Source organism: Lathamus discolor, chromosome 1, assembly GCF_037157495.1.
Source record: "Lathamus discolor isolate bLatDis1 chromosome 1, bLatDis1.hap1, whole genome shotgun sequence".
Taxonomy (NCBI): Eukaryota; Metazoa; Chordata; class Aves; order Psittaciformes; family Psittacidae; genus Lathamus; species Lathamus discolor.
The window spans coordinates 86949608-86972238 of NC_088884.1; the positions used below are offsets into that span (position 1 = coordinate 86949608).

At 39.5% G+C, this 22631-nt stretch overlaps 2 protein-coding genes across 17 annotated transcripts in view; both read right to left on the reverse strand.

Moving 5' to 3' along the window:
- Nucleotides 1-978: 978 nt before the first annotated feature.
- Nucleotides 979-11724, reverse strand: ADAD1 (adenosine deaminase domain containing 1). 4 transcript variants are annotated; one of them, XM_065665161.1, is made up of 11 exons: nt 11525-11724; nt 10980-11105; nt 8941-9117; nt 8371-8538; nt 7470-7595; nt 6357-6480; nt 5977-6147; nt 4110-4336; nt 3347-3584; nt 2618-2750; nt 979-1517 (listed from the first exon to the last, which is right to left on the reverse strand). In XM_065665161.1, the coding sequence occupies exons 2-11, from the start codon at nt 11062-11064 to the stop codon at nt 1404-1406; spliced, it is 1563 nt and encodes a 520-aa protein (XP_065521233.1). In that variant the 5' UTR covers nt 11065-11105; nt 11525-11724; the 3' UTR covers nt 979-1403. The 4 variants fall into 4 exon arrangements, with proteins under 4 accessions (XP_065521233.1, XP_065521232.1, XP_065521231.1 ...); XM_065665160.1 differs by having other exon boundaries at nt 10980-11173; XM_065665159.1 differs by lacking the exon at nt 11525-11724 and adding an exon at nt 11304-11503 and having other exon boundaries at nt 10980-11173.
- A 606-nt stretch (nt 11725-12330) lies between these two features.
- Nucleotides 12331-22631, reverse strand: part of BLTP1 (bridge-like lipid transfer protein family member 1) — a 114419-nt gene continuing 104118 nt past the window's right edge. For 10 of the 13 annotated variants that reach the window (XM_065684624.1, XM_065684577.1, XM_065684645.1 and 7 more), the window contains 12 exons: nt 22384-22521; nt 21752-22012; nt 20476-20626; nt 20040-20197; nt 19327-19519; nt 18915-19132; nt 18300-18551; nt 17545-17748; nt 16186-16380; nt 15164-15298; nt 13935-14100; nt 12331-13026 (listed from right to left, as the gene is read on the reverse strand). In XM_065684624.1, the coding sequence (XP_065540696.1) occupies nt 12810-13026; nt 13935-14100; nt 15164-15298; nt 16186-16380; nt 17545-17748; nt 18300-18551; nt 18915-19132; nt 19327-19519; nt 20040-20197; nt 20476-20626; nt 21752-22012; nt 22384-22521 (2288 nt within the window). In that variant the 3' untranslated portion in view covers nt 12331-12809. Of the gene's footprint in view, nt 13027-13934; nt 14101-15163; nt 15299-16185; nt 16381-17544; nt 17749-18299; nt 18552-18914; nt 19133-19326; nt 19520-20039; nt 20198-20475; nt 20627-21751; nt 22013-22383; nt 22522-22631 lie in introns of those variants that run through there. The other 3 variants (XM_065684652.1, XM_065684585.1, XM_065684668.1) reach the window with 2 other exon arrangements.

Here is a 22631-nt window from a genome sequence, read left to right on the forward strand (position 1 = left end):
CCTCAGATACTGGACCAGGTGGTGAATACATTGTTTCTTCATCTTGCTTCACCCTTCTTGCCTCCTTTTTGCTTTTTCTCTTGCGTACAGGGGCAACCGATGTTGGTACAAATTGGTCCTCTGGTTTAGCTGCAGTGATTATCACTGTGGTTTGAGTAGCAATTGTACTTGTCGCTGGGGGTGGTGTAGCTGCTGTGCTTGGAGCTGGGATAGCTGTGCTGTCTGTTGCAGCCAAAGTTTGGGTGGTGACTGTAATTGTCACTGGGGGTGGTGTAGCTGCTGTGCTTGGTGCTGGAGTAGCTGCGCTGACTGTTGCTTTGCCTTCAGATGCAGGGGCATTTTTTTCCTTTTGAAGGTGCTGGATAGTGTTGAACAAGGCCCTGTAAGCATAGGCCAAGCCCCAGCACGTTGCCATGATTTGTCCGTCTCTGGTATGGCCAGACTGACCACACACCTCATTTAAGTGTTTTACTAATTCTCGACCTTCGCTGCTCCTGGAGGGATGGGGAGGAGAATCAAGAGAATGTAACTCCCACGGGCTGAGATAAGAACAGCCCAGTAACTAAGGTGTAACACAAATCACTACTGCTACCACCAATGATAATATTGGTAAGAGAAAATAACAAGAGAATACGATACCACCGCCGAACGAGTTCAACCCCCCCGAAGAGAGACCGTGCCCTCCCGGGTAACTCCCAGTTACCTCCCTGGGCATGACGTGCTGTGGTATGGAATACCTCTTTGGCTAGTTTGGGTCAGGTGTCCTGTCTCTGCTTCCTCCAGGCCTCCCCTCATCCCCAGCAGAGCATGAGACTCACAAAGTCCTTGGCCAGAATAAACATCACTTAACAACTATTAAAACCAATCGGTGTTATCAGCTCTCTGCCCAGGCTGGAAGTCAAAACACAGAGCTTGCACCAGTTACTAAGAAGGAGCAAAACGGCTCCTGGTAAACCCAGGACACAACAACAACAAAAATCACTACACACATCAGGTTTTTATTTTAGAAACCTCTTAGAATAAGAAGCTGAAACATGACTACAACACTATACTACTACTGATGTATGAAAACACTATATAACAGCTGCTCACACTTGTATGATACGAAAAAGGCAGGGGAAAAAAGAAATCAATATGCAGCAATCCTGAAACTAACAGGAAAAGAAAAAAATCATATTAATAACTCCACAGGATGGGGGGTGGGGGGGGAGGGTGAGCAGAAGTGAGGTGGCACTGGGGGACAAACCAAATCTGCTTTGCAAAGCTGTTAGATACTCCTACCTGTAAGACAGCTTTTGGAAGTGACTAAAGGGTTACAGATGGTTTAATAACAGTATTTAAATTGACAAGAAGCAGCTCTGTAATGTTTTTCTTGCTGCAAATACAAACCCCACAATTAAATGTCAGTCACTGAACTGTTCAATATGTGGAGACTTCACAATCCAGGATCCGTAATTATGTTGCTCTAAGTAGCTTTGCAGCAAGTTTTTTGCTTCTTGGTACAACTCAGATTTAGTCTAAAATTAAAAAAAAAAAAATAGTAAATAAGAAAGAAGACATTGGAAGAATGATGGTTACAAAGATCTGTGTTCTTTACGATCAGCATACAATGTACACAAGCACAAACCTTGAGGAAGACAGTCAGAGAAAGTGTTACAGACTCTAAAAAACACACTTTTTGTATGTTTGGCCATTTACTGGGAAAACTGTGTTCTGTTAAACACGATTTTTCCAGTATCTTGTTTTTTCCAGTAATATCTTTACACATAAGATAAACATTCACTCTCATTCAATGCAAATCTAGACAGATGAACAGTCAACTAGCAAGGCATCCTATTCTGAAGTTTTTGAACCATTAAAAAAAATAAAAATAATTATGTCTTGTGTGTTCTGATGGGCAAAAAAAAAATAATTAAACAAAAAAAAGGGATATGTACTTTATAAAAGCCTATGTTTCACATAAAAATTCTCTAAATAAAATTCTCGAATGAAACAAGGAGAGGAAAAACCTTCAAGAGCACAGAGAACTAAAATGAGCTTATGTATTTCTAACTAGGGACAGAAGCGAGTGAATTTACAGCAATCAAGAATCACAGTAGCTGCTTTCAGTAATTTCTCTCTGTTTTTATACCACAAAGGAAAGCCTGGTACTTAACGATGTCTTCTGATGAACCAATTGCTACTTTCCTGCTCCTTTAAGATATAATAATTATCCCATAAGACTACACCATGGTAGAAAAAATATTTATGTACATATTAAATAAACAGAGGGCAAGACTGAAAATAAACTAATGAACAAAAAAACCCCAAAGCTTTTAAATATGAAACCATTTTACGTGGGGAAAATGGCCAGCAACCTCCACATGCTGAGACAAAACATGGCAGATTTTCATAGAGAATGTTTCAATACTAATTCTTGAAAAAGCAGATTAATTTCACTTTAAAACAGCAACTGGAGACATTCTCAGGCACAGATTAGAGCAAATTAGGGGGATCCAGGTGTTCAGGTGAAGTCTCCAGCAAAACAGAAAGTCACCCTTGGCTACAAAACTAGCTTTGAGAATAGCCATTGAAAGGCTACACACAAAAATTTTCCCCCAACCCTTTATCACCTTACCTTAGCTTCATGGTATGTTGTAACTTGAAGCAAATCATCCCGTTTCGCTTCCTTAACAAGCAATCTAAAACGACTAAACATCGCTGCCTTGCAAAGGCGACTTGCCATGTAAGTGCCACTTTTGAAGGGTGAACTACAGTGAAAATGGAAAAAAAAACACAACCAAAAAAACAACAACACAAACAAACAAAACAACAACAAAAAAAAACAACCAACAAAAAACACCACCACACCAAACAAAGAACTCAGTAACAAATATATCACGGCTATGTTGCTTTAATCATTACAAGAATTTTTTCCCCTCTGATGCTTTGTGAACACGATCATACGGTTCTACTTCCACTTTCAGTGGACAAAGCTGATGCAAATCAGAAACTGTGAGAATTTAAACAAGCCAACAAAAAAGTATTTTTAAACTAGAATTTATCTGAAGTAGAATGCCAACTGGTTTTATGCACTGTGAAAACCAAAATATTCGCTACCACAGACAATGGAATAAAGATACCTCAATTCAAAAAACTACTTCATTTCATATCTTGGTATCTCACTGTAAAGTTACATGATCTCTAGACGGTATAGGATGCATTCACCTAACACGGGAGAGAACTTCTCTCATTTGGGTAATACTGAGGCCTCCATGCATAGCTTAGAAAAATGAATACACCAATGAACTGGCACAAAACAGTAAGGCTAACCATCACTTCCGACATAACAAAGAAAAATTCTAACCTTTCCGTGGTTTTTCCATGCAACCCATCCACGACCTCCAGTGATACATCTGACAATGACCAATTCAAGCTAAGAGATGTCTGTTTAAAGTATGTTTGAACTGGGTGTGCAGCATTCACCAAGTAAGTATGAGATCTGTTGACCAGGTAAGGCATGGGAAGCTTTAACGTAAGAGCATCATCAACACGCTGTCGTATAGCTAATTTTAGTCCTCTTGTATCCTTGCAATTTCCATTTCCTATTAAAATACAAGGTCAGTCATGGAAGTACATAAAATAAAGAACCCAAGTATGCAGGTATTTCGTTGGTTTGCAGTTTTTTCGGGGTGTGTGTGTGTGTTTTGTTTACATTGTATTAATCCCTCTACATAAAAATAATATTTGGAAAAATCAGTTCCAGTATTCTGTTTGCGGAACACTGTCACCATAACGTCGCCATATCTGGCTGAACAGTTAACACAGCGTTTTCACACATGGTATCTTCCTAATATCTATAGTATGATTTGATATAAAACAGTGTTGAATTTCTTTCTCTGAACAGAAATACAAAGGGCAAACCAGCAAGCTAAAACAAACCCACAATGACACAAGAGTGAGCCCGAGTTTTACATTAGGGCATTTCAAAGATGAGTTAAAAAAAACTCACACGCACTTAGTATCTTTTCAGAAAAGTACTGTAATTCTTGAAAGAACCATCTTGGTTTAGTTCATGTTTTATAAAATGTAACCAAACTGGAACATGAAACATATAAAAGTCCACTTACCGACAAGAATACTGTGGATATATACTGGTTCAATGAAGTGACTTAGCAATGCTCCCTGAACACCAACCACCTCCCATTTTGTTAGTTTGTCACTAGCTGACATACTGCGTGTTGTGACAGTTTCAGGTGGCCAATAAACAGTTAGGTATATCTTGCCTCCTACAGCAACATGGAGACTCAGTTCTTCACTAGTTTCATAAGCAGACATAGATTGTGGGTTGAGACATCTACAGTAACACCAAAAAAATTAATTTCAGTGAGAAAATATTAGGAAATTATTGTGAAGTGGTATCTAATACTGTTTCTCAAAACACTTATCACTAGATCTGGGCCTTACATTATGGTCAGTATTTGTAAATATTAGAAAAGACATTCAGTTGCTCAAATGACTAGAATACTGAAATCAGTACTTAATGAATAATGCTAATCTTAGCCATCAGTTGTGCAAACATTAAAAAAGATGAGCACAAACTGCTACAAAGCTATTGCTTTGTGTCTACTTACACAAAAGGTATGACAGAAGTTACTTGGAGGCTGTTTATCTTAGGAAAAAGCAGCCATAAGGTTGTTAATCTCCTTTAAAACATAACTTAATCTGCAAATCCTCCAAGTATTTTAAAGAAGGAGATGCAACACACTCACCAGGGAGATAAAACAATGGTTGTTAACAAGCCTAATATAGTCCTTCCCCTTAAGTAAAAGCAGATAAAAAGTCAAAGCCTGAGGTTTTGTGCAACTTTATCCAATTCTATCATAACTTAAAATGTCATGATTAAAGGTGCTTTTGATTGATTACATTATAAAGCAACCATTTAATTTTGGCGTAAGTAACACAGTACCATGTCTTCCTTGTAAGAACTATCTTTAAATAACTCTGTACATGAGCTAATGTGCTGTATTAGAATAAAATACTCCCCAGAGTTTGTCTCAAGAGAGCACAGACCAGAACAAAGAGGAAAAAGTGCTGAATCTAAAATCTGTCAACTACTACAGTAGCTTACAAACTGCATCCTTTCTCATCAAGCACCTCCCTTGCAATAGCAGTCTATGACACTGAAAGTAACCAAAAACCTCAACGCTGATTCCCAGTTAGCACAACTTGCAATGAACTGGCTGCAACTTCCAGTTCACAAGTCTGCCTTTCTAGTGCTCCCAAAGATAGTATGAAAGCAGCTATATAAAATATATAGCTGTACATGATATACATATTAAAAAAGCTGTGACTGTATGACTTTCAGGGACATTATTCCGCAGTCCTCTATAGAGGACACAAAATAACACTTGTAATATAATCAGATAAACCAGCAAGTCCTGCTGTAAATGTCAAAACTACTAAAAAAAAAATACTTTCATAAATCTAACTAAATCTAGAAGTGTAAGCATAGAAGTGCATTTGTCCCCTCAACCTTCTCTCATTACCTTTTTTCTACAGAGCAGAGCAGGAGCCTACTCTATCAGTTCAAGGCTTTTTATACTTTAGTCCTGTGGTGGAAAGGATGACATTAAGTCACCACCTCCACTGGCTCAGTGGTTACATTAAAGATTTATTAGTATTTTAATAGTATCTTGGGAGGGAGTTAACAGCTAAACAGGTATTTGTAATAAAAAAGCATCATCCTCAAGCAAACATCCATGTAGAAGTTTCTGTACTGTCACACTGAGTTGCATCTCAGACACTCATCACTATCACCCTGTACATTAATGCTTCCAAATCATTAGCGGGGCGGGGCGGGGGAGGAACCAAAACAACAGCACAACAGAATAGTCCTCCCTGATCTTAGAAATGGGTAACAGTACATATTTTCCACACTCACAATGTAAACAAATTAATCTTCCAATACATCTCTGAAAATACCAAGATACTTACATGTGTGATTTTAACTGAGCAGTTCCTTTTGGAAGCTGATTCATATAGAGAATGACAGTTGTATTTTGCTTGAGGCTAAGCAGCTTTGAGCCTGGTGCTGTGCAAAATATGGATTCCTTTCTCCTCACTGGATTCTCATTATAGAACAGCAGAAGATGTCTATAAAAGTATCTAAAAGAAAGAGTTAAGTAACAAAAGAAACTATTGAGTAGCAGTAAATTTGGAAAACACTACTTTGCTTTACAAATGCCCAGACATTCACATTTAATTCATGGGGATTTGAAAATAATCCAGAACACACTTAGTATAAAATGAGAGTGCATATACATATTTACATTCACAAAAGTAAAACTGGTAGCAATTCATACAAACATTCTCACCTTAGCAGGGAGCGTCTTGCAGTAACAATGGCATGGCTGTCATGCAGCACTCTTCCACCAGGCTGAAGGCCTCGACTGTAATTACATTCTCCTGTTGCTAGAGCTACAACTTCATGGTGCCCACCTAGAAAGAAAACATACATTTTTATGTGACTGTGATCGTTTAACCTTGTCTGGCTATCAGATGACCACCAAGCTGCTCTCTCACACCCTCTGTCCCCCAGCAGGTTGGGCTCCATCTTACAGCTCTTCTCCAACCAAAATGATTCTGATTCTATGAAAAACTAAAATGAAGATGCTCATAGGTCAAAATACAAACAGGGGGTTTGCTTGCCATTTACCATCATGTGCAAAACACACTTCACTTTTATTGCCAGTTTGAGTAGGATAGCAAGAATAAAACCCAACAATAAACAACACAAAACCTAAAACCACCTTTCCCCTATTCCCCCTTCCTCCCAGGCTCAACTTCAGTCCTGACTCTTCTACCTCCCCTCCTTCCCACCCAAGTGGTACAATGGTATGGGGAAACATTGCCTTTGTTGATCCCTCCACCCCACACTCCTTCCCTGATCCAGCACACAGTCCCTCCCACAGGATACAACCCTTCACTAATCACTCCAGCCTGGGTCCTTCCCACAACCTGCCATTCTTCAGGAACTGGTCCAATGTGGGTCCCTTCCAAGGAGGGCAGTCCTCAGGTAGACACTGCTCCATTGCAGTAGCCCCCATGGGGTCACAGGTCCTGCTAGAAAACCTGCTCCAGTGTAGGCTACTCTCCATGGACCACAGCTCCTGCTAGAAGCCTGCTTCTATGTGGATTCCCCACAGACTGCAGCTTCCTTCAAGGCATATCCACCTCCCCTGGCCTGTACTGGTCCGTACAGCCCTACTCCTCTTTGAGACAGCACCAGAAAATATTTATGTAGGTCTTGAATATTTGCACGGCTGTAGCAGTTACACACGTGACAGAGCCATTCAAGTAAAGCATGTCAAAGAAGGGTCTCTGCCCTTCACCTCCGTTTACCAGATGAGAAATGTGTGCCTCAAGGCTCTCTGGGAACACAAACACCCTGGGTTTTCCACTCCTCAATACTCACAAAACAGACTTGCCTTTTACAATGATGAATGCAGCTAGTGAATTGCCACAATTTTGGTACTCAGGATGTTTGGCAGTCAGACTGTTAAATACTCCTTCAACTATTTGTGAAAGTTGTTCATATATAAGTGGTCCTCTTTCTAAATCAAACAATAAAAAACAGCAAGACACAGATTTGCAGGGAGGAGGAACAGACATGATCAACCACTTATCAAATTATAAATGTAACCACATCCTAAAAGCGCTACTATCAAAATACACTTTTGGTACTCTAAAGATTATCAGGATGGACATGAATAAATAAAGAACAAGAATATCTAAACACTTTATGTTTTTACTATTTGTTATAATACATCAGGAGTACAGGGAGGATCAAAGAATTTAGCAAGATTTCAAACTGGGATGGACATTTCGAATTCCAAAACATGGATCTCGCACTATTTCCAGCAAATTAAAGTTTCTAATTCTCTTAAGAACTTTCTGATTTTGAAGTACTTGTAAGCGTATTTAGGCAACAACCCTTAAAAAAGGTAAATGTTATTCGGTTATAAAACTGAATTCTTTTGGTAGTAGTTACTCAGTGTGCAAGCCTTTTAATCATAAAAATGCCAAACCACTTAGGATCAACTTCATGCTGTTGTTACCTAGTTAAAGCAAATCAACTGCAGCAACAACAAATCAGTTCTTTCAGTACTCTCCACTCTGCAGTACAAATTGATTGAATTCCCAACACACAAAAGACAAAGTTAAAAAACAGTTTCAGAACCATTATGACAAATAGCTCTGCCCAAAGGATTCAAGAATGTTGGTAGAGGCCCCAAAACAAAAGCATTTAATTAAACTACAGGGATTTTGGGTAGAAAACATTTAAGACAAGCTTTTCAAGTTCTAATTAGGTGTTGCTAGAACATTTACCTGACTTTTCAAAAACCTTTGCCCTGGTATATTTAGAGTTAAGTAGCTCATCAAGAGCCAGTTTAGCTGCATTTAGTTTAGCTTCCTTCTTGGTATTTCCCAGGCCAGTCTTGTAGCAAACACCATCTATCACAGCACAAAAGGCAAAATAACGCCTTATGATATTGCCTTTAAAGGAGAAAGAAAAGAGACACAATTGGTGAAATGATTTTATGGTACTTTTATCCTTAGATTTAAGTGCCAGCAATCGTAAAAAAAAACAATTTTAGCAAAATACAACTCAAACCTTTCACCTCCACAGGAATTTCAGATTTCACATTACGCGTCTTCACAAATCTCTGTAGCAGTCATAATTTCATACAATTCATCTGATCAAATTCTGCAGTAACTAATGATGAGACACAGCTCTAGACAATGAAAGGGCCTCCAAAAAGCAACATATGTGGAGGGTAGTAGAGTCAACAGTAAAAAATTCATGTGCCTTAATGCCATTAATACTAACTGCAGAAATTGAGATAACCTCAAGGTTAAGCAAGTATTACTTTATTTAAGAAAAGAGGGAGTATTTACCTGCCACACCAGTTTCTTTCAATTCAAGTTGTGCATTCTGCATATGTGCAAACTCATGCAAAGCAGATACTGGGTGCATTGTTCCCTGTTCATATCTTGCAATAAACTGCTCTAGGTCTTTCTTTTCAGGAAGTGCTGGTGATGGGCTTGCATGGGCTGCTTTCAGAAGGAAAGGGTCTGAAATAAAATTAAGAAAAGAAGTGAAAAAACCTGACAGATCTGTTCACCATCAATGCTTTATAGATTTTTAGAAAATAAAAAAGCAAAACACATTTACAGCAACACTGCTTTGCACTGAATCTTCCATTAACAATACTAGCAATTCTGAAAGGGTGTGTAACTCTTCTTTTAAGAGTATCAAAGCTTTTACTTTAAGTACTAAATCCACTAACCTCTCAATATAGACAGATATCACATCTAAATACAACACGTATTCCTCCTTCCTTGCAAACCTGTGATCAAATGAAAGTTGCTCTTGGCAGATTGAGAACAGAGCCTGTGGTTTTTCACACAGAACTATGAAGCAGTAAGACACGATGAAAGTTTTAGCAACCACACACAGAACTCGAAAAGCAGGTAACTCATTCAAAGAAAAAGAAACCCACCCACAAAGAGCTGCTGAATAGCATCAGCAGCTCTGGTAAAGTGGCCAGGACAAAACATGCAGACAGTTAACACTGCGAACCCACCCTGGTCCTGCAGGTCCCCCCCATGACAAGTAACCACACCTGAATCCAGGACAGTGGGGGTGGGGTGGGGTATTTCATCTGTGCCAGCAGAAAGCCCTTACGGACTTCAGAGAGCAATGTGAAGCAAGTTAACCAAGTCAGAGAAACACATAATGAATCGCAGACCGGTTTGGATTGGAAAGGACCTTAAACTTCATTTAGTTCCAACCCCCTGCCATGGGCAGGGACCCCTTCCACTAGACCAGGTTGCTCCAAGCCCCACCCAACCTGGCCTTGACCACTGCCAGGGATGGGGCAGCCACAGCTTCTCTGGGCAAACTTGTGCCAGTGCCTCACCACCCTCCTAGTGAAGAACTTTCTCCTAACAGCTAATATAATTCACCCCTCTGTCAGCATAAAGACTTGTCCCGTCACTAACTGCCCTTGTAAAAAGTGCCTCTCCAAGTTTCTTGCAGACCCACTTTAGGTACTGGAAAACTGTTGTAAGGTTTCCCCTGAGCATCCACTTCTCCAGGCTGAATGAGGTACTGGAGGCTTCTTTAAATTCTGAGTAGTCCCAGTGCAAACCCACACTTGTGGGTTTCATTTGAAAGACAAACTCTTCCCAAGAGCACAGGATATTTGGGCAGCTGACTTTGACTTGGAGGCCTATTGAATAACGGATTAACATCTCCTGCAGCACTTACCTGTGTGAAAACTCAGTGTTAAGACTTAAAAAAAAATAAAAAAACCAAAAAAAAACAAAAAACAAACCCAAGCATTTTTCCACATATTATCAGCTCTAGGAGAAATGGAATCTTCATAGTTCCTATATACTGAGACACAACCTACCTCCCACCTGAGAACTAAAATAAACTGTTGTCTCTAAATCTCATAAACAGGTGCCTTTACCTCAATGCAACTATTTGAAAAGGCAAAATTCAAAATACATCCTGTGACATCTGGAACCACAGTTAAAACTGTCTGCAACAGTCTCCAAGAAAATAAATACAGTAGTACATATCCTGTATTTTGGCAACCTCTACAGCACTTTTAATGTATAAATTGGAATTTATAATTACAAAACGCTGCAGGCTATATAGCCCACCCTACAACTAATCTCTAACACACTTCCAGTATGAAAGGAAGACACAGGAAGGAGAGAACAATGTCAAGCAGGTGCTTAAGAAATCGCTTAAGAAGGAACAGTTACAAGAAAAAGCTGCAGAGGGCTGCAATTGTTCAAGAAAATCAAAAAAGTTATTTTCACACACATTAACAGTGTATTTGGTCCTTTCCAACCCTAACTATTCTATGACTCTATGATTCTTTTTTAACAGCTAATCCCAGTGCATAAACTAAAAACTATACCTGGATTTTGTGCCATCTCTGGTGGACTGTGCCTCTCAGAAGGTGGAAGTTTTGGCGTTGCAGTTCCAGCCTCAGAAAGATTCATTAAAGGTTGCTGCCTAGAAGTCCACGCTGGCGAAGCCTTTTCTGCAGTGTCAAAGGTGGCAAATTCAGCACTCTGAAACCAGCCGTCGATGCTAGTCATCCTTGGACAACTTAAGTTCAACAGTGAAGTTATAAGAAGCTAAGGGCACGCTTGCAAGCTCCAGTTTCCTCAGTTAAGCTATTATACAAGAGCAGCTTGCACTGTTCTTCCCCACAGACTGGGGCAAAAGAACCCTTTACCTTTGCAATCCCTCCCTTTTGCCAGCTGGCGCCGCAAGATTCATCAAGACCGCCTCTCGTTAACAACTTCCCCTAGCACTTTGCGAGGCTCTGCACCTCACCCTGCAGCCGGCTCAGTGGGTAAAACGGAAAGCGACAGAACCGATCCCTCTCAAGCTTCCACGATAAACGCACACCGAAGGCGAAGGCTCTGGAACCCGCTCTCCCTGCCCTCCCCTCACCTGTGGCACGTCCACTCTCACCGGCCTCAGCACATGGCGCACGCCTGAAGCGAATGGAGGGACGAGACGCGAAGGCTATATTGCCGTTCCTCACTCGCGGAAAAAGAAACCGCAGCCACCCCGCCCGCCCCGCTGAGGGGATGGGCTCCGGCAGCAGACCAGACACCCCACCGGCCGCCACCTCGCAAAGCTAAGTCAGCTTTTTCGGCTAATTCAGCTAATGAAGCGCCGCTGGTCTCTTCGCAGCGGAGACACCTCCGCGCGGCGCCCCCGTGAGCAGATCCATCCGTTCGCCACGTGGGGCGCGCCATAGGCGAGAAAGGGCCGTTGTGCTTGAGGGAGAGAAGGAGAGCCGGAGCTATGCTCCGGTGCGCCACCAGCCGCGGCCGAGCAGCCCCCACGCTGTCTCGTCCGCTTCCCATGCCGCTTAGCGGAGCGTCCCGGCAGGCAGGGCGGCACCCGGAACCGCGAGAGACGCCACGGCTCCGAGGCACACCGTGCAGGGAGCGGGGCCGGCGCTGCAGCACCGCCCGCGGGGCCCTCATCGCCGCTCCCCTCCTTGCGACCGGGGCGCTGGGAGCCACCTGCCAAGTTTCCTGAGCGCAACACCGGGAGCGCGGTTCCCCGTTCTGCAGTGCCCCAAGGGGAGGGCGGGCGGGCGGGCGGGCTGGCTGCGGTGTGAGGCGAACGGCCGGCCACAAGAGGCCTACGTAAAGGATACTTGATGCAAAATCATACTTAAACCTTTTTTCTTTTCTTTTCTTTTCTTTATCAGGGAAGTTGAACCACAACAAAGAAAAGCTCTGTACAGTAGTTAAATTTTATTACAAGTGTAGTAAACGTGATGATTTTTAGCACTAAGGCAGTCACAGTTTGATAAGTTATATATACATATATAATTTACACAAGTCTACATTGACAAATCAATTACCAGTCACATCAACAAGGGGCTTGTGTTATGGCAAGTAAAGTTTACGAAAATTCACAGTTAATCTGCAAGTATTTTAAAGATGCAGGAATTATATTGCACATCATAAAACTGGGTGCTGAGGAGCAGATTTACAGTGTTCCACCTATTCGTTCACAGAATATACATTGGTCATCATCATGCAATAACTTCAAATAGAGAAATGGTATCATGTACCACGGTAAACAGTTACTCACAATGTAAGTTTTAAATAAAGTAGCAAAAAGCTGTTAGGTTTCTCTTTAAACCATATTTAAATTCTTACAATAAAACACTTTGATAAAATCAAAACAGAATTACAGTTGTCACATTCTATTTTTAGTATTCTTCTTTGTCTTTTCCTTTCTTCTCCTTTTCATCCTGTAGTGCAGTACCAAGCTTCTTTATGAGAACTGACAAGACTTTGTCCAAAGGATCCATGACACCGCGCTGCAGCCACTTCGGAATAGTAGTCCTTGCATGGTGAAAGCCCAGCTTTTGGAGGATGTAGTCAACACCAACGGGATCAATTTTTCTCCCAGTCCAGGATATTAATCTAAAAAAACACCAATAAGTAGGGGACTCACTCTCAAATATATACAACTTAGAGCAACTGGCTCGTACGTGAACAGCCATTTTTACCATTGTTGCTTCTGACCAACATTGGTCCAACAGGCATTGTTTCCAACTTAAGTTATACACGTAATCAGAAAACCACCAGTGGAGCATCCTCTCAAAGGAAAAGGATGCTAAAAGAGAAAAAAAAAAGAGCCTGGACTGCCTCCAGATCATGTTTAAATTGGTTTATTACCAAGGTTTGTTTGTTTGGCCTAGGTTGATGTGGTGTTTTGATACGTGAATGAACACTTGTCAGCATAGGTTAAAAAAAAAAACAACCAACAAACCGCAACACAGAGGAAAGTCAGTTTCAGTGACTGAAAGTGCGTATTGAGAGCAGTGAGTTGCTGCTGTACACGCTATTCTTCTGTGCTAAGTTTAAAACATATAGCAACTAGCATATAGTGCTTCTTTATTTTAAGGTGAATGCTTAAAAGAACAACTAAAACTGGAATGCTAAAAATGGAAAACCAAGGCAAAAAACCTATATGGCAGAAAGTGAATGGACTGCTGCAGGACAGAGCGAAACACAATAATCTGTGGTTCTTACTGATTTTAATTTTACTGTATCTTAATTTTGAAGATCCTCCAACAATGCTTTTTATTGAATAAATTCTAACCTAGAAGTTAACTGGTGTAATAGATAATGGCGTTACCCAGCTTTTCTCATGTCTCAGAGCCAGGAATGTTTCATAGCAGCAGTAACAGGCAAAGGCAAATCTGTAGCAGCATCTTCATGATTAATAGTTTTTGGAGCTGAACAACATCAACTTGGAAACACTTCTTGTTTGCACGACAAAGCCCACAGAGAAAATGCACGAAGTGATTGCAGATAAGCCTTGTTACCTGAGCGTGGGTTCCAAATGCCAAGTATTGCACATGAATTCTCTCCAGTCGACTGTAGTATAAGTAATGCTTTCCTCTGCCTCCTTGTCATTGGAGCTGTCCTCAAGAACACCAACAGAGTTTTTTTGTCCTGGACGAGCAGCCAAAATGCGAGGAGGAAAGATTGCTGCAGAACAGAGAGAGGAAAAACCCCATGCCAGTCAGTCACAAGCATCTCACTTGAATACTCTTTGTCCATCATTTAAATAAAACAAAGTGAGAACCACCTTGTGGCTCAGTTTTACAGAATTTCTGACTAACAGTTCTGGTTTGGACCAACTGCTGGTAAGAAGAAACCCTATAATAACTAACAGACACAGGATAACACTGGAATGTGTGTTCTCGCGCCTTTCTGCCAGCCTAAAGCATCCATATACCAGGGCTTTCCTTCAAATTTGTCATGGCATTCAATGAAAAATATTAGATTCCATCAGCAAAATTCAGACATGCTCGTAGTTTAGAATGTTTTTTTTAGATTAACAGAGTAGTCTCTGAGGAGGAGGAGGTGGGGGAATAGTTAAGCTAAATCTTTGTCCGAAGACATCAAAGGCACCTGAACCCAACTCTTACTTGAGTTTAAGTCCTGGGATACAGAAAAACAACAGCAGCTCCTTCTCCTTCAAATAACATATTTTAGAAAATAAAACCAAATCTATGAATTTGGATGGAATTTTGATTGATTTTAAGATAGCTTGAAAACAAATTCTTTGGACAAATTTCCACCAAAAATACTTATCTTCCGTTTTAGCTTCTGCACCTGTTAGACACTTGAAAATGCTTTTAGGAAGCACTCCTAGCTCTGTTGTATACAATTACATGTAAAAAGGTTCTTATATGCTTAGTTAGGAAAAAACCCCTTCAAAATACTCAAATTAATGTGTTCTACATTATGTGTTACATTTATACATCACCTTACATCACACTAACAAATGTACCTACACAGTGCTGGTACACAGTGCCACACAGAGTAGTACAGCTTCCTGCGCAGTGGTGGCATGTCAACACAGTGACACAACATTTGTAAGCTTGTATGCAGCTACTCTGCTTCCAGTCCTAGAGGGGATGACTTAAAATGAGCTCAAGTATTTCCTGAACCAAACCTTTATAAAAAGTATGAATATATTTACTGGCAAATAGTTTGAAAACTGCAGACTGTCAGACAAGTGTTGCCTCAATAAACAGCAACTTACCTTTTTCTTTTTCTTTTAGATAAGCAGATACCAAGTCATGCAGAAACATAATCAGCTCAGCATCCATCGTTACACAAATATGGTCTGTAAATTCAGTTACCACACTGCATTCCACCTTTGGTTTAACACTTGTATCTACAGCCAGATAAAAATAGTATTAATACACTTGTAAGCATGTACAGTATACATAAAAGTACGCAGATTTTTAATACAAATAATTTGAAAACCGACGCTGCTTTTACTGAACCAGAGACTCAGAAGAGAGGAAGGAGCAGAATTAATATCTGTGTTTAGCAGCCTCAGCATTTTTGAAACAGTTTTCCAGTCCAAAGAACTTCTGATAGTTTACAAAAGATGCTGAAAATAAAAATGTATTGTGATGTAGCAACCTTGATCACCCTCAACATGGAAAGCCAACCTACAGCAGTATTACTAGCTTGTGTTATGCTATCAATGCACAATTTAGTAAGAAAAGCTGATAGCAGATTTGACTAGTCTGGCTATTAAAAAAACCAGTTAACCAAACCCCAATAGGCTGGCTTATCTAGCAGTATTATGCAGCATCAGGTATGGAGTAAAACCACAGCTCAGCCAAGATAAACATGTACGTTAATGTCTTATATCTTCAGAACTCTTATTTCTTGCCAGTTCCAATTGCAATCTGAGTATTTTGAGAGCATAAAATGTCAGTTCCCATCTCATACTCTTTTTCAGAAGGGCTCTCCTTTTTAATATTTTAATAAGAAAACCAGCCTCCTAAAAGCAGCCAACCTATATGAAATACTTACATTAATTTTTCTTGGTAAGTTTTTTCTATAGTGACCAGTCTCTGGGCTAGATCTGTTGCTTTCTCAACACAGTTTCCTCCACATTTTATTACGAAATGTTACCATTTCTTACAAATCTGCAGTAATTCTCAGATTAAATCCTCTTGTTTTATCAGCAGAATAGGTTTGTATGTAACACCTCATTTATGAAACGTAGCTTTAGATCAAGAAAAAACCAAGTTATATTTACATCACCTTGTAATGACGGCTCTTGGGGCTCTTGAACATGAATAGATTTAAAATCCAGCTGCATCCTTGGCAGTGCAAAGATGGTTTCAGTTTCATGGTTGTAACTGGAGCCACCTCTGAATCCACTTAGCAAGCTTGAGCTTTTCACGGTCGTGCTGCTCTCTGGGTTGTTCGCATCAACATTTCGCAGCAGGTTTAGCTCTAAATGGACAACAGGAAATGCCTGAATTCAGTAGTCTTTATTTAAAAAAGGTTCTTGTCAGCACAGAGGGTGACAAATTTTCATAAAATACATCTCATAATAAGAAGGGAAAGAAACAAGTGCCAGTATCATAACATCTAAGCACTTCTAAGAATCCTAGGTCCTTTAAGTCCAAGTTTCGTTCACCTGACCACCCTGTCACAACTGTTCTTCTAATGAACTTTCAGTTAAGTGAAATACAGGCTGTATGGGTTCAAAATGTGCCCTTTGTATTTGAAAATACAGTAGTACTTAAAGAAGTGTTTCTGATTAATACAGGTAACACCTAAGTTCACTGAGGCAGCATTGCTGTCAGAAATCATTGTTGACCAGGAATCCAACTTTGTCACAAGACATTTACCACAGTACACATGCAACAGCATTTAAATTCGTTTTCAGTTTTTAAAATTCTGACAAGATGAAAAAGCGAAGTTAATACTTCAATGGAAAAAAAGCTGGTGTATGATTATTAAGATTATATCCTTCATCCTGCTCTCAAAAGCATGGCTACAAAAGGTCAAACAATGACATGTTGTTGTTGTTTATATAGTTAAATGCTCCAGATGTAGCAAAACAGGGCTACATAAAAAGAACTCACAGACAGTGCCTCTACTTTTGAACTTCAATCACTATCTCCTGTTGTGTCCTTCAAAAGGAATAAATATTTGTATATCAGTCACTTCAATTTTTATTTTTCAAGGAGCTATCGCTGCTCATTTCTCACTATATTTTCCATTCTGCTATTCACCCTTTCACAGAAATTGTGTTGCTACCATCTACTGCTTCTATGGTTTGTGAATGAAATAGCAACTTTTTGCATATAGTCAAAGATGACTAGTATTACTGCAATGCCAGATACATAATGTCCTGTACACTTAACAGAATATCTGTCATTTCTGCACAGTTTGAAAAAGGACATTGCTCAGTAACGCTTCAGCTGTTCAGCATATTGCTATGCTTCTTAATCCACAGTTCACTATAAGGTTCTCAAGAAGAAACAACTTCCGTTAGTTCAAAATTCCTTCTCTCTACAGCCCACTTGAAATTTATCAGCTTTTAAACAGCACCATCTGTACTGCCTGGCAAGCAGACCAATCCCCAGACTTAATGAACATGGATCTAACCTTCATTCCTTGTGGCTGTAACGTAATTGAACCACTCTTTCACACTGGCAACTCCATGCGGGGGGTTTTCATGGCGGCGCCTTGTTATCTTTGTGATTGTTGCCATCGGGCTTTCGAGGGCTCCACACGGTTTGGTGACCATAGTGTTATGGCCCAAATGAAAGTCCAGAGTTTGCACAATATACGTGGAGTGTTCACTAGTACCTGCATTGAAGGTGTGGGCAGCATGGCATGAAAGAGAGAAAAGGAAATACAGAAAAAACAGGCTGGTAAGGGGTAGTAAGATTTTTTCCTCTCTGCTCTCCTTGGACAGGTATTTAACATGAACAGTAAGTATGCCAGTGCAATTAAAGACTGATAAAAAGCTAGCAAACAACAAAAAAATTAAATCCTCAGCAGCCATAGAGAGTAAAAACTTCTTAATATAAGGCCATCAAAATTCATCATACAGAAACAAGGGACTACATGCAATTAACAAGGTGGACAGTCCACTTTGTAGCCCTATTATTAGGGACATATCTATTGCATTTGAAAACATATTTGCATTATTCCAGAGATAAAGCAAACTGTGGTAAAGATGGAGAGGAAACAGATTATTACTTTAGGTACATGGTATATTTTGGGGAAATAATCTTGATTCAGACTTAAAATAAGTTTTTCTTTGATTTCTTCTTATGTTTTATTATTAATACATCAATACATTCTTAAAAATCTCTTAAAGAAATTTAGAGAAGTGAGGAAATGGTTTCAATTACCATCTTCCCAAACTTTCTGGGCTTCTGTCCAAAATGCAATATTGGGTTCTTCCAGGTGAAATAAGGCCCACGATTTTGAGCGGAAGTTGGGTCCATGAAAACAAGCCAGAGTCATATGGTTTCCATGAAGGCTCATGGATCCTCCAAATTGCATTCCATCTTCTGGCAATGGCATCTGAAATAAGGATATATGGCACCCTGATACCACTTTCAAAACTCCTGGCCAATGGCGATGATGGGCTGCATCCAACACTAGAAAATAAACAGCGAGAACAAACTTCAGGAAAGAGAAGATGCAGAAAAGATAGCTGCCATATTTGTATTTTTAATAAAACATGGAATTATGAGTGGTATTTTCTCACTTATTCTATTGACACTGTTTTACCTTTGTGACCTAGGGTGGTAGTAGCTTAAGAGTACCTGAATGAGCATACTTGGAAATCAGTGACTCATTGCAAATTCAACTCTATTGAAATAATTTGAAACTGGCAAAACTGTAACGTAAAGAAGCTATTTCAAGACAAATACATATACTTGCATGTATAAACTTAATCAGAGGAATTTTTGCAATTAAATATACTACTTGGGAAGTATACTGTTTTTTGTACCACTTACATTGCTCATGCGAGCTTCTCTCCAAGTTGTTGGCCATTGTCTTGGGAGGGAGATAAGGAACAGGTCCCCAAGTGGACAACGCTCGCTTGCTTGTATCAAACTGCTGAGTAAAGAACTCCTGGAGTTTCATTCCTATTTTTATTAGGTCTGGTGTAGTTGATCTTGAAATCATGACTTGGAAGATATCCCATTTCAAGTCCCCATGGACAAATATCTCACTAGGTATTAAAACCAACAACAGCATTAGCAGTTAATCTACTTCCTACTGACAATGAAAAATACCACAAATGAACCCTTTGTTTTCTAGCAAATGCTTACATGTTTGGTTAGCAATACTGGACAGAAGATGATATATAGGCAGAATTTGACCTTATCAAACATTATACATTTTAAACACAGGAAGGAGTATTACCTTTTATCAGAGATGCTGGAGTCCAAAACATTATACAGATTAATTTTCCATTCATCCTGTAGTTTCAGATCAGCATTACTGAAGATTCCCATTAGGATACTGGACCCCATATAGTCAACACGTGCTTCAGTAGAACCCATGGTAATTTGAATTTTATGACTGGGCTGTTGATTCGGGTGTTCAGAAATATGAGCTGAAACAGAATCAAAGCAGTACAGAAATACAGCTTTAAAACAGAAGACAAACAGTTTTTCCAGTGATATTACCCTTATGCATCCACATGATACACAGGGGCTGAGAAAGCACTGGCTTTTTCCAGATGCATGGCAGCGGTCATGACTGGTGCAGAGCCAGAACACCAAGCCTCTTTCCAAGCCAGGTTTGCATTTCCCAGACTGTAAGCAGTTGTAAAATCCTAGGAGCAGCTGAAACGCCATAAAATCTTTCAGTTGCCATTTCCCAGACAGCTGAAAGGAGCTGGAGGGTTGCGCAATCAGTGGAATTTTAGAGCAACCATGAGACTGCATCAGCCCCTGATCAGAAGGCCATCCCTTCAATTCACAGTATGTTACGTACTCAGAATGCACAAGTAGAAATCCAAAGGTTTTATATACTAGCAGGTTCACAAAGCAAGGTATTGTGTATTTTTTTTTTTAGTTTTTCACATTTATTCTCTGGAGCATATGTTAATACCAGGCAGCTTTCCAACTTACCCACCATCTCCAGGGTATTAACGTCTATGGTACCTCCAACAACTCCTCCTCTAGAGTCCAACTGTGATCTTCCCAAGCCAACAGACATGCTAATTTCTCGATCTCTGCTACTACCCACAGAGAGACGACCCTGGCTTTTCAAGCCACTGGTGGTCCACCTGGAATAGAGATGAAAACACACAACAATTTTCCAGGCTGTCAAAAGAGAAATTAAAAATTATATACTAGAAAAGGGTAAATAACATGGTGTAGGAATGTGTGACTTCAGGATTAAGCATCTACCAGTATTCATGAAGGGCTTCACAGTTCAAAACTGAAAAAGTTAGGATTGTAAAACTAGAAGACAACAGGCAGATAATAGTTTGTGGGGAAACCCATCACCTACCACCACACACCCCCATCTGTTAAAACATGCTTGATCTTGTTTTATACTTACGTAGTATTGCCCATTACATTGCTCATATTCATTTGAACATTTAGTTGTTTTAGGTTCATAGCAAATACGACCAGTGTTTCCCATGGCGTTCCTTGCTGGCTTCCAGCTTTGTTTGACTTATTAAATGGAGTTGATGTTTTTGAGAGACTATCTGAACAAAAAAGATAAAAATATAAATTATTCCACACACTAGGAAAAACTGGCAGAATATATCAATTGTACATATTACAGAAGGACAGACTAACACCATATTTAAGGAGCTCCACAAAATTACTACTGAGGATAAGGTAGAACTAGAGGTTTTGTAGTATGCATTGCTTCAGTTGTCATAGAAATGGCTCATTTTACACATTTATTTTAACTAGTATCTTTAAGAGAAATGATTTGTTAGTCATGCAAGAGTATATTCTAAATTACTTTGCTGCTTAAAAATACTAGTGTATTCAGAAAGTGAATTATTAGTATTTGAATATTCAGGTAGCAGTTATTTACACAAGTGCCAAGTCAGAATTTCCAAAGTATTAGGGTTTTCCTTGCTCTTTCACAAAAATCCTGTCAATACTGTTATAAGCCTATGCAAAATTACATTTCATATCAGTAATGCCACTCTACCAGCCATTAAGTCCTTTTCCAACTGTGTTTTCCCCTAAAAACTGTTCATATGTAACATCTTGCTTGCATTCTAAATAGACAAAATACCCATCCTTTTTTTCTAGACTAAAATAAGTCTCATACTTCTAAATCTAGCTATATCTAAGGCTGTAAGTCTTCCACACGGCCAGTGCTACACCACTCTAAGATATAATGCAGTAACATTTGTAGTAAAAGAAAAGTTTCTTCATTTCTTGCATGGAAACTACACTTATTTAGACCGCTTAGTATGAGCACAAAGTCTCAGATAAAACCAAATAACTGACCTCATCTGTGAACTGTGATATTGACCCTCTTCTAAGAGGGTTTTATTTGCTTGCATGAGGATAGACAGCCAAGAAAATGAGAATGCAATCAAATTTAGTTGAGTTCTCCACCTTATTCCAGCTAAACAGTTCCTGCTCTAGTAAAAGAAACTGCAATTTTACAAGAAGCATACTAACAAACTATACTTTGATTCATCCATTTCAGCCATTTTTCTTTGTCTAAGCCATTGACTCTCCACTCCCAGGCACAGTGGAAAAGAATATATTATGGCTGCTTTCTACAAAGCAATAATGACATAGTTTTTTCATACAACTGATGGAAATACTTTAAAACCCTAAAGAAATCATTGTCAACTAACCTCTCTGAGGCACTGAAGAGTCAGACACGCTCCTGGATCTTGTTACAGCTGGAGACTTTAAGCTGTGAGATGCTGTCCCAGGTGACATACTGCTGTTTGCATTGTGTTCATTAAAAACATTAGGTGACTGTGCCATGTGTGTAAACGAAGCAGATTGGCAGGGCTGCTCCCACGTTCTACAGTATGCTTTCCTTGATGATTCAGGAGAAAGATGCTGGCTTACCCCTTCAATTGAATCTGGTGTTCCAGGACCCGATGCTACTAAAAAAAAAAAAAAAGCCCGCACATGAAAAGCAGAAAAACTATTTCATTTTTGTTTAACAATATTCTCCCATATACTAAGAAATACTCAGTGTCAAAAGATGTATCATTTATCATACCTGAAGGTTTTCAATTGTATTAATTAATATAAGCTCTTCAATTAATTCAGTGACCTATTTCAGAAATTTTCTTCTATTTCTTCTTTCTAGGAGTTTTTTATTTAGCTTATTAGAGTGACTGCATGTGGAGTAAATTATAATAGATTATATATAGTCACATATGTAATAATACACAAGTAATACATATTTATAAAATTCTTTCTATAATCTGTTGTACAAAGAGGGCTTTCATGATAAGAAGCAATATCTTACCTGGCAGGTTTATTGTTTGATCACCCAGGAAAAGCCGTCTAGCAATGCTTCTCCTGTACCAAGCTCTTGGAAAGGCTAGAATCTCACTGAGTCGGCGCATATCATATTTAAAAGAAGCAGATCCTATGTCACAGACAGCTGAAAAAGAAAGCATAGACACACAGCTGTAAACTTTAAGTACTAATAGGTTTTGGTAACCAATTGTAATTAATAGGTGTTAAATATAGTCATCAAATACTTTACACGTA